This window comes from Narcine bancroftii, chromosome 3, assembly GCF_036971445.1.
Source record: "Narcine bancroftii isolate sNarBan1 chromosome 3, sNarBan1.hap1, whole genome shotgun sequence".
Lineage (NCBI taxonomy): Eukaryota > Metazoa > Chordata > Chondrichthyes > Torpediniformes > Narcinidae > Narcine > Narcine bancroftii.
In genome coordinates this window covers 349,594,094-349,606,608 of record NC_091471.1, presented here as the reverse complement: position 1 = coordinate 349,606,608, position 12,515 = coordinate 349,594,094, and the positions used below count along the sequence as shown (strand labels likewise).

The 12,515-nt window shown below is 38.6% G+C and overlaps 1 protein-coding gene across 4 annotated transcripts in view; it reads right to left on the bottom strand.

The window, feature by feature from the left end:
- The window catches only part of hgs (hepatocyte growth factor-regulated tyrosine kinase substrate), a 54,022-nt gene that overhangs the window by 39,052 nt on the left and 2,455 nt on the right, over positions 1-12,515 (bottom strand). For 2 of the 4 annotated variants that reach the window (XM_069929681.1, XM_069929680.1), the window contains exons 2-4: positions 11,896-11,980; positions 8,675-8,750; positions 1,112-1,204 (exon numbers count right to left, since the gene is read on the bottom strand). In XM_069929681.1, the coding sequence (XP_069785782.1) occupies positions 1,112-1,204; positions 8,675-8,750; positions 11,896-11,980 (254 nt within the window). The remainder of the gene's footprint in view (positions 1-1,111; positions 1,205-8,674; positions 8,751-11,895; positions 11,981-12,515) is intronic. The other 2 variants (XM_069929682.1, XM_069929683.1) reach the window with 2 other exon arrangements.

The following is a 12,515-nucleotide window of genomic DNA, read 5'->3' as shown; positions in this document are numbered from 1 at the left end:
TCTCTCTCTGCGGCGGGCCTCTTCGGACAGGTAAGGCCTTCACCTTCTTCTTCCGACGTCTTTCCTTCTTCTTTTCTTCCCGTTGTTTTTGGTTTTTCTTTCTTCGCTGCCATTTTCTTCACACTTTTACTTTCACTTTGTTTTGGTTTTTAAGTTTGTGCCTTTGTTTTTTCTCTATCTTTTTTTTAACTTTTCTGGAGAGGGCTGGAGTTCCCCTACCGGCCACTACTCCATCACGTGACTCCCTCCTCCCTCCCTTCTCCACCTATCACCTCCTGCCTTTGCAACCACACATTTCTCCCCCACTATTTTGTTCAGTTGCAACCACACATTTCTCCCCCACTATTTTGTTCAGATACCTGCTGACATTTTTCCATTCCTTGATGAAGGGTTCAAGCCTAAAATGTTGGTTCTGTATGTTAACCTTTGCATATAAAGGACACTGCTGAGTTTCTCCAACCGTGGTTTTTACTTCAACCACGGTGCCTACAGGTTTTCGTCTTTTACTTCTTCTACTATCAATAAATTACAATTCCAGTTTTTAAAATCAGTATTATTTAGAAGTAGCTAATAAGACAGATGGGAATTTCCAACACCCTGATTTATATATTCATAGATCCAAACAGAATGCTGATGAAGAGCCTCCTGTGCTCACAAGGATAACACCACCTCTAACTCAAAACAATGATTGTACCCCAAGGAAAATGGGCATTAAGAATCTTGCATGAAATTAGAGTTGAGCAGTGGCCTTGTTCCACTGAGCCAATGGGATGCATCACCCACAACTAAAGTATGTATCAGAATGGCCCAATGAGCGGTACCCTCACTCAGCCTGGAAACTCCAGTACAGAAAACTAGTGTTTACTGAACACCATCTTTCAAACAAGACATTCGTCTCTCGGGTGCATGCAATATTTTCCTCAGAGAAGCAGGGCAAGTCTTCAGCATTCCTGGGCAACATTCATCCCTCAAGCATCAACAGGTTGTCTGGTACGGTTTGTGCTGAGTGCAAATCAGCAAATCACATCTCTCCATTGCAAAAGGGCTGTGAAGAGCGCTATATACATACAAGTAATCTTTGTTAAACGGTGGGAAGGGCTGCTCAACTTACCTTCAACAGCTCTTTGAGGTCCTCCATTGTTTGTTTATTAGCCACCTCATCATGAACAGTCTGGCCACAGTTCTTCACCACAGATTCCAAAACCTGAAGGAGAATCATGGGATAAAACAGTGGCAGACTATTTAGAGATCTGACGTAAAGAAATACTGCAGCATTCAATTCAGGCAAAGCCACCCACAAACCGAATATATTTTGCATGATAAAATCCTTACCAAGATTAATATACCAATGATTAAAATAAGAGGTAATCCTTGTGTCCAAAGTCCACTTTACTGCTCAATTCCACATTCCATAATTGTTCAGTCCCCAATGAACTCAGCTTTGATGGAGTTCAACCAGAAAGTCTGCAGATGCTGGGGTCGAGTGCAATACACCAACATGCTGAAAAAACTCAGCAGGTCACGCAGCATCCTCAAGAAGAAAAGGGCCCAGGCCCGAAATGTTGGCTACCCTTTACTTTTTATGGACACTGCTTGATCTGCTGTGTTTCTCCAGCACATTTGTGGATTGCACTCAGCTTTGATGACGTTTGACCATCTGTTGCCTTCAGAATTGGATGACTCCCAACCACTAAACTGAAGTTTGCCTTCATCTACATCCCAGAAGACATATCTTTATCCTGAGACTAAGCTCCTCAGCTTTAGACACAGCAAGTAAACAGAGTCCTTGGGTGCAACTCATCTATTTCCCACACACATTTTCTCTCCTCCTGGAGCAAGGGGAGAGATCCCATGGCCCTCACCTTCTATTCCACCAGCCCCTGCATTCAACAAATCATTCTTCACAACCTGCCAGCCTCAACCAGATCTCATCACCAGAAGCAATCTCCTTCCTCTTGAAGGTACTGCTCTCTCCTTGGCTTTCTAGTTTGCTCCTTGGTTTCCACGAACCACAACACTTCTTAAGTCATTTGCCGTGGAACCTCAACACCAGTCCTTTCATCTCTTCCCTCCCCACCACCCAATGACTAAAATAGACTTTCCTGGCAAAACAACGAATCACCAGCACTTCTTCCTATCCAGAATATTGTACTCAGTGTCCACCTCTACACAGGAGAAAGCAAACGTAAATTGTCACCTGCATCCCATTCACAGCAGAAACCTGGAGCTTCCATTGCCTGCCATTGTAACTCACCACCCCATTGTCTTTTTTTTTAATATTTTTTTTATTTTTCACACTATGAACCATATCAACCAAAATATGTACAAATGTTTCTCATTAAATTTACACAGTGGTCTTTTCTCCCCTTTTTTTTCCCCCTTTCCCTCCCTCCCCTCTACCCACCCAGCTCCAAAACACATAAATATTCAACATATACAATACAATAAAATCATAAAACAATATTTTTGCACAAAGGAAAATAAGCAAGAAATTTATAACACACTGAATCTAGTCATTTTGTCTTCTTATCATTTTCATTCTCATTTTAGGGGATGGAGGTCGTAGACAAGCTCTCTCTGATAAATGTTCCATGTACGGTTCCCAAATTTGTTCAAACATTGTGACTTTATTTTTTAAATTATATGTTATTTTTTTTCCAATGGAATACATTTATTCATTTCCATGTACCATTGCTGTATACTCAAGCTCTCTTCCATTTTCCAAGTTGACATTATACATTTTTTTGCTATCGCTAAGGCTATCATAATGAATTTTTTTTGCATTTATCCAATTTGAGGCCAAATTCTCTACTTTTTATGTTACTTAAAAGAAATATCTCTGGTTTTTTTGGTATGCTATTTTTTGTAATTTTATTTAGTATCTGATTTAATTCTTCCCAAAACTTATTTACTTTCGTACATGCCCAAGTTGCATGTAATGTTGTTCCCATTTCCTTCTTACAGTGAAAACATCTATCTGATAATGTTGAATCCCAGTTTTTTTAATTTTTGAGGAGTGATATATACCCTGTGTCACCAATTATACTGTCTCATGCGTAACCTTGTGTTTACTGTATTCTTCATAGTTCCAGAACATAACTTTTCCCATACTTCATGTTTTCCCACTTCTGCTTAGGTTTACAGTTTATTTCATTTTCCTTATCTTGCAGCTTAATGTACATGTTAGTTATAAATCTTTTAATTATCATTGTGTCTGTAATCACGTATTCAAAGATGCTTCCTTCAGGTAATCTCAAGCTGTTTCCCAATTTATCCTTTAAATAAGCTTTCAATTGATGATATGCAAACATTGTACCATGAGTTATTCCATATTTATACATCACCTGTTCAAATGTTGATAAATTATTTCCCAAAAAGCAATTTTCTATCCTTTTGATTCCCTTTCTCTCCCATTCTCTAAAGGAAAGGTTGTCTATTGTAAAAGGGATTAGCAGATTTTGCGTCAATAATAATTTTGGTATTTGATAATTCATTTTTTTCCTTTCTAAGTGGATCTTCTTCCATGTATTAAGTAAATGATACAGTACTGGTGAGTTTTTATATTGCACCAGCTTTTCATCCTACTTATAAAGTATATGTTCCGGTACCTTTTCCCCTATTTTATCTAGTTCTATCTTAGTCTAGTCTGGTTTTTCCCGTCTGGTAGAAATCTGATTAATACCTTAATTGCGCGGCTCTATAATAATTTGTAAAATTTGGTAACTGCAAACCACCTTGATTATACCTCTCTGCTAATTTATCTAACGCTACCCTTGGATTCCTCCCTTTCCACAAGAATTTCCTTATTATTCTCTTTAGTTCCTTAAATAATTTTTCTGTTAAAGGAATTGGTAACATTTTTGAAGACTTTATTTAAAATTTTATAACATGAATACAATAGAGAATTACATTTAAAGAAAAATTTTTAAAAAATTAAAATGGTATGATTACAATATTACATTAGAAAACTACACAAAATAACCCCCCCCCATTAATTGTAACACAATATTAGTAATCTAACTTAAAATTAGTTCAGCCCTCCCCCCCCAAAATAAAGAGTGAAGAGTTAATAAAATTAACATTATATATGGAAAAAAAATACCCATTTGCAATTTCGGCAGTTCAATTTTAGCTAAAAAATTCCTCTATTTTATCATCTTCCCCTCGTTCTCAGTTTGATACAATTGTTCATAAAATTCCTTAAAATTTTCATTAATCTCTGTTGGATTATATGTCATTTGTTTGTTCTTTTTCCTTGATGCCAGTATCATTCTTTTAGCTTGTTCTGTTTTAAGTTGCCAGGCTAATATTTTGTGTTTTTTCTCCTAGTTCGTAATACTTTTGCTTTGTTTTCATTATGTTCTTCTCCACCTTGTACGTTTGTAATGTTTAATTTTTTTTGTCCGCCAATTCTCTCCTTTTTTTGTTATATCATCCTTTTTTATTAATTCCTTTTCTGTACTTACTATCTCCTTTTCCAACTGCTCTATTTCCCAATAGTAATCCTTTTTCATCTTAGTCACATAACTTATTATCTGCCCTCTAATGAAGGCTTTCATTGTGTCCCATAATATAAATTTGTCTTTCATTGATCCTGTGTTTATTTCAAAATATGTTTTAATTTGGTGTTCAATAAACTCCCTAAATTCCTGTCTTTTAAGTAGCATGGAGTTTATATGTTATATCTATATGTTCTTGGTGGGATGTCCTCCAGTTCTATTACTAATAATAGGGGTGAATGATCTGATAGTAGTCTAGCTTTATACTCAGTTTTCCTAACTCTCCCTTGTATATGGGCTGACAACAAAAACATATCAATCCTTGATTAAGTTTTGTGCCTACTCAAATAATATGAAAATTCCTTCTCTCTTTGGTGTTGCCTCCTCCATATATCCATAAGTTTCATGTCCTGCATTGATTTAACCATAAATTTGGCTACTTTATTCTTTTTACTTGTTTTTTGTCCAGATTTATCCAACATTCGGTCCAAATTAAGGTTAAAATCCCCTCCTATCAATATAATTCCTTGTGTGCCTGCTAATTTCAAAAAAATACCCTGCATAAACTTTTGATCCTCCTCGTAAGGCGCATCTATATTGAGCAAATTCCAAAATTCTGAGTATATCTGACACTTTATCATTCCATACCTCCCTGCCAGATCTATTATTTCCTCCTCTATTTTAATTGGTACATTTTTGTTAACTAGTATGGCTACACCTCTAGCTTTTGAATTATAGGATGCTGCCGTTGCGTGTCCTACCCAGTTTCTCTTTAGTTTGTTATGTTCCACTTCAGTTAGATGCGTTTCCTTCACAAATGCTATATCTATTTTTTCCTTCAATAAATTTAGTAGCCTCTTCCTTTTAATTTGGTTATGTATTCCATTAATGTTTATAGTAATATAGTTCAACATGGCCATCTTGTTTCTTGCATACACCTTTTTTCCACCTCTATCTCCCATTTCCCCATTTTCATCTCTTAGTTTTTTCTTATTACACTTGATGTATGACAACACATTTAAGACATAAAGTACCCCCACAGTTCCCACATCCACTAATACCTTAACCCCAAAAAATTCCCCCCCTCTCTGAGTTGCCCTAAATCCCTTGCCTGGCAAACTCAACTCCCCTTTTCATTTGGATTGCGATCTTGTTCGCAGCGTCAACTGATTTTGCAGAGACGGTTATTCCCCCTCTACCCAGGCCTCTCCAGAAAATACAAAAAAAATCACATATAGCAAAGCTCTCTCTCTTCTTTTTTCTCCTCCTTATTCCCTTCTCTTTTCCCTCTTTAGTTCTTTACATATACATTGTTTTTACATCTTTATATATACTTTATTGCTGTTCTTCATTCTTGTTACATTTCTTCATCTCTTCTGTCCTGCAAACGTTCTGCGAATTCTTGCGCTTTCTCTGGATCCAAGAACAGTCTGTTTTGTTCCCCGGGTATAAATATTTTAAGTACGGCTGGATGTGTTAATATGAATTTGTAACCTTTTTTCCATAAAATCGATTTCGCTGTATTAAACTCCTTCCTCCTCTTTAAGAGTTCAAAACTTGTATTCCAATGGTTTATTATCTTCTCTAACTTTATTCCTTGCCCATTCCAGTATATTTTCTCTTGTCATGTATCTCAAAAATTTTACTAAGATGGATCTTGGTTTTTGATGTGCCTGTGGTTTCGGAGCTAATGCTCTGTGTGCCCTTTCTATTTCCATTTCTTCCTGCATTTCTGTTGTTTCCAGGACCTTCGGGATCCATCCTATTATAAATTCCTTCATGTCTGCACCTTTTTCACCCTCCTTCAGGCCCACTATTTTTATGTTGTTTCGCCTACTATAATTTTCCAACATATCAATTTTCTGAGATAACAAGTCTTGTGTCTCTAATTTTTTTATCACTTTCTTCCAATTTTTCTCTTAAGTAATTTACTTCCATTTCTACAGCCGTTTCCCACTCTTCCACATTCTACTCTTTTCCCTATTTCTGTCATTACCAGTTCTAATCTTTGCATTTTATCTTCTATTCTTTTCATTTTTCTTTTAATTGCACTAAATTCTAATGACAACCATTCTTTTAATGCTCTCATTAGTTCTTCAAAAAAGACTTTATCTATATTCTGTTCATCAGTTTTACCTTTTATTTCTCTTTGGCCATCAGTTTTACCTTCTATTTCTCTGTGAAGATCTTGGTCTTCTTCTTCCTCTTCTTCTGTGTTTGTGTCTTCTTTGTGTCTGTGTCTCTTCTGTTTTTCCTGATGAGCTGCTTGTATCTCTTTGTCGGGCCTCTTCTTGCTGGGCCTCCCCTCCTGGGCTGCTCGACTGTTATGCTTCCTGACATTGGTCTTCTTGTCGGTCATCCCTCTGTCTATCTCCCACGTCTGCTTCATCGCTCCCTCTTCTGCTACTTTCCTCGTCCTCCAGCTGAGCGCCCTGGTGTTGGGCATCCCTCAGCTGTTCGCTCTGTGACAGCCCACTCCTCTGCTGAGCCCCCCTCCCGCCAGTGTCCTCTTTCTCCTTTGATTGCACACTGCGCACTTTTGTTTGGCTCCGAGAGCCATTTTTGTGGTGCACCAGCTGGTGGGTCGCGACTTCGCAGGGCAGACACTGACCTCGAAGGTCGGGCGCTCCTCGTCACCCCAGCGTCCTGTTCCTTTGTGCGGGTAAGGCCTTCTTCTTTCTTCTCCGGCGACTTTTCTAATTCTTTTTTTCCAGTTGTTTTTACTTTCTCCTTCTTGAAAGCCATCTTCTTTCTCTTCTCTGTATCTTTATCTTCTATTTCTTATATTTTATTTTTGTTATGCTTTGCTTTTTCCTAACTTTTTTTCCTATTTTCCTGGAGTGGGCTGGTTTTCCCGACCGGCCACTACTCCATCACGTGACTCCTCCTCCCCATTGTCTCTCTGACACACCTGTGGCCTCCTACTCTTCTAATGCAAGCTTGAAGAGCAATGCTCTCTCTACCGCCCAAGGGCACTGCAGCCTACAGGTCTTGATGCCAACTATGACTTCAGCCAACTAGCTTTTTCTGCCTGTACGAGAATGGACCAGGTCATCCCCCTGTGAGATTAGCCCAGTTTTCATCCCTCCACGATCCAACCTGTCATCTCCCGCAGCTCCTGCATTTCAAAGTATTTACATTCACCTCTCTTTGCACTCTCCATGTGCCCTCATTTCATAATGCCCAATGGACTATGTTCTCTTCCCTTAGAGTCCCCATTTTCCCATCATCTGATGGGCTCATTTACTATTTATCCCAATTTATTAGATACAGTAAATTCCCTATTATCCAGAATTCAAGCAACTAGCAGCCTCAAACAACTGGCAAAAACTCCACAGAAACAGGTAAAAAACAGACAGGTCACCAATCCACACAAACACTCAATCTCAAGCAAACAGCAAATTCACTTATCTGGCATTTACCAATCCCCTTAGGTGCTGGATACCCAGGAGTTTTTACTGAATTCACAATGCCCCAGATGCAGCTCAACTCCCAACATGTTCACTCTCCTTCCAAGTTCTGACCAAGGATATTTGACCCAAAAAATTAATTGCAGATGCTTCCTGAACATTTCCAACATTTCTACTTTTACTTCAAATTTCCAGAACGTTTTGATTTTCACTTCATCAAAATAAGTCCACCAATTTTGTCTCTCATCTTATTCCGTCACCCCCACCTTACTCAATACCCAATAGGGACCCTCTACATTTACAAACAAAGAGTGATTTACTGGATTAGGGTAGAGACGAGGCTCATACTTTGGAGGATGATATTCTTGGCGTTGAGATACAAAAATATGCAGTTAACACCATTTCATATGGAATGCTGAGACCTTCTTACAAGTCACACACCCTCGCATCTGCAAGGTGAACCATTCCATTTCATTCCACTTGCTTTCCAAAATAGCATCATTTTCACTGTGCCAGTATGCTGATCCCACTGCAATGCAAACTGGCAGATGCAATAAAACAGTGTGGAGTTTCAACTCTGCTTGTTCTTTCTCCGTGATGTGATACAGCAAGTCATAAGGTGCACTCAAAGCTTTAAAATATCACTTTAAAAATTCTAGCATCTGAACCACATTGCTCAGTCTTCTCCTCCCTCACACAGCTGTCGCACCTTTCCATCACCCTGCTAACACTGGCTCAAGTCAGAGCTAAGAAAGAAAAGCTCACCTCTAACGTGTAGAGAACCACGTGTGGATTTTTATCATTCAGCTTCTTCTTAATGGCACTAATTGCATATTTAGCCCTGAATAAATGAAACAGAAAATCCCGTTAAGTAAGGTCGCAACCTGAATCAGACAAGTTCATGCTTGTCACACCTATCTCAGGAAGCCGAAGGGGATGGATCAATTCTTGCAGCTCTCCAGGAAGAAAATGTGGGTGTCAAACACACAGAAAGCAGCACTGCTGTGAAGCACCAGGAAAAAGATCAGGAGTAGCAGGCAGTGTTCTGGCTTTCTAGTCTGGGAGAAGACTGTATTTTCTCCTTGATTTTCTCTGACAATGTGGTGACCGGTGATGCTCTAGTGAGCACACGTGCAAAGCTCATCCAACACTTCCATAACAGAATGCTGGCATTTTTAATAAAGACCAAAGACCATTTGATCTGAACTCAGCAACTCAATCCCTTCCACAGCTCAACTTCCCAGCATTTGACTGTATTTTGCATCCTGCAAAGCCAAACGAGCAATTCTACAGCCCGCCATCACATCGCAGAAAACATTATACTTCAGCCAACTTTATGAATTGCAATCACATGGCATGTAGACAATACAGGAATTATATGGGGAATCTTGGCATAACATCAAGACGAACAACCAGCGAGTTTATTTAAGGTTGCACTGAGAGAGGATAGCCTGGCAGTCAGATCGGATAATTCTCTACTCCCCACTTCATTATGACATTCCTATCCTCCGATGCTAACCAGTAACATCTTCAACAAACCCATTCAATTAAAACCTTAAAATGTTTTAATCCTGTTCACCCTGCCATTTCAAGCATCATCATTATGTAAGTGCCCGGTTAGGATTCTAGCAATGTTCTTGCAGCTAACACCATACAGCTTCTTGACTTGTCACACACACACTCTGTTTTTAGACCTTTCTATATCTTTGCCTAAACAAAGTTCATTTACAAAATCTTAAAAAAGAATGGAGGTTTAGCCTTACCAAATTTTAGGTTCTATTATTGGGCAGTCAATATATGAAATCTTACATTTTGGTCATATTATATTAACCATGAAGACTGTCCAATTGGAATCTAACTCTGCTACAAAAAATTCTATTATTTCCCTTCTTGGATCCTCACTTCCTATATCTTTAAATAAATTAACTGATAACCCAGTGGTTAAACATACTTTGAGGACCTGGATACAATTCACTCTTTAAACCCATAATTGATGTAGCTTTTAAAGAATGGTATGGATTAGGCATTAAATGTTTTAAAGATTTATTTATCAAAGGAAGCCTTGCTTCTTTTGAACAACTGTCAGTTAATATAAATTACCAAATACTCATTTCTTTAAATTTATACATTAGAGATTTTTTGCAAATCTCAATCACATAGGTGTAATTTTTAATTTACTACCTTTTTATAATAGTCATTATCTAACATTTATGGCACGTTGATGAAAATAAGAGAGGCTCCTTTAGATAAAATTTTAAAAACCTGGTGTGACAGATTATGTTGTGTTTGTATTGTGTATAGATATGTTTTTGGGAGATGAATTGTGGCAGGTTTTTTAGTATAGGTCTTATTTAAAATACTGCTTATCTGCTCCTGCTAGATAAGCCGGTGCCAAAAGCCTTTGCAGAAGTCACTAATGGATTGTTGTTTACAAAAAGATAAAAGATGAAGAACTCTTGCCAGCTGTCTGGAGGGGGACTTGCTGTTCTAAGGGTCATGTGGTTTTGCAAGCAGAGAGAGTCAAACAGGTTTTCTCTCTGAGAGAGGGAATTCAGTACTGCAGCGCCAAATTGACCAGGGTGTCAGGCTCCCAGTGGCAACAGCAGTCCTAGGGCTCCTGGCACTGGCAACAGCGGTCCTTGGGCTCCCAGTGGCAGCAGGGCCTCAGTGGGGAAGTGTCAATGATCAACAGTGGCCAGCATTTTTTTTTGGGTGAGAATTAAAAATTATTTTAATGCTTAAAAAGCCTTACCTTATTGTTTGTTTTGTTTAAATAATACAATTGATTTGCTGTTGCTACTGGGCTGTTTTTTTAAAAAGTGACCAGTTCTCCAAAAAAAAGTTTATCCAAATTAGGCCCAGCCCCGACCATTTTTAATAATCAAGGTTGTATTGTATTTCAAACTTTTTCTGTACTTTTTAAAGTTAATTTTAAGCCTAATCCTTTAACTGCCTTGTTTGGTATTGTTGGAGAGAGTGGCATAACCCTCATGCTTCGACTTCCTCAGAAGTTTGCGGAGGTTTGGTATTACATTGAAAACCCTGGCAAATTTCTACAGATGTGTGGTGGAAAGTGTGCTGACCAGCTGCATCACAGTCTGGTATGGGGACACCAACAACCCTGAGCATAAAGCCCTGTAAAAGGTAGAGAACACAGCCTAGGACATCACAGGCAAAATCCTTCCCATCATTGAGAACATCTACAGGGAACTCTGCCGTCAGAGAGCAACAGCAGTCATCAAGGATCCACACCACCCAGCACATGCTTTGTTCTTACTGCTACCATCAGAAGAGGTGTAGGTGCCACAAGACTCGCACCACAAGAACAGCTGCTCCCCTTCCACCATCAGATTCCTCAACAACAAACTCAATCAGGGATTCATTTAAGGACTTTTACTTGTGCACTTTATTGATTCTTTTATTCTCTCTATGTTGCAGTTTGTTTTCATGTGTTCAGTTTCTTTTGCACTACCAATAAGTGGTAATTCTGCCTTGCCCAAAAGAAAAAAAATCTCAGGGTTGTATGCGATGCCATGCAGATATTCTGACAATTAAATCTGAAATTTGAAGAAGTTAAGATCTGCCCAATGAAGCCCAAACCTCTGTCCTTTGAAGACCCAGTGTGTCCATTTCAAGCTAGTTGTGTACAAGACTTCAAGCCACCTCAAGAAACTTTGGAGACGTGCTATCAAAGCATACAAGGGTCAAAGTTTCAAGCTGTAGAGATGACCCTATTAAAGCAATTTCTCAAGGAGCTTTGGAAATGTTCTGCTAGCAAATAAGCATTCTACAAATCCATTCTTCACTGAAAATTAGATTAGGGCATCTGCTCACATCAGAAACCATTCCAATTCTCTATCGATGAGGTGTCGGGCATCCTATTAGACCATAAGAGAACCAATTAGGCCATTACAATTTAATGACCTTGTGCTCAAAGCCAGAACCAAAATACTGAGCATTTTTCTTTCAGAAAGGACAACACTTACTGAGCATCTCCTTGCCGAATCAGGTCACAGATCTGCAGTATTGACTCCCAGTCAGTTTCTAGAAGTAACTGGCTAGTTGCTTTGTCTGTTCAGGAAGAGAAGAGTGATACACACAGTGGCATATTAACACACCTCACACTGCCCGATGTGACCATAGCAATACAAGCAAACAACCTGCGTTTCTTCACTTCATCAATCAAATGGGTTGCAATGGAGATCCAGAAATTAATCACAGTGAGAGCTGTTTTGCAGCTATTTACTCTTTCCAAAACAGAAAATAAAAGCAGTTTACTTTTTATTTCCCTCCCTATGGTTACATTAAACAAGAACCTGGCACACTCAGAAATGGGTTTGACCTTTTAGCCTCACCCTGATGTTTTAAACATCATTAACCGATCCTAGAAACAATGATAAAAGGACAAGAACCATTTTCCACACTTGAATTTGTTTAAGGGTCAAAAATACATTCTTAGCATTTAATTATTTCCTATTTACATTCACTAATTTAAGTCACCAAATCCACGAGAATGGATTTTAAAAACAAGGAAGTGAGATTAGTGCAAACTAGTAGGGATGTAAAAGAACTGCCGTGATCCCATTGAAGGGCAGGGCAGACACAA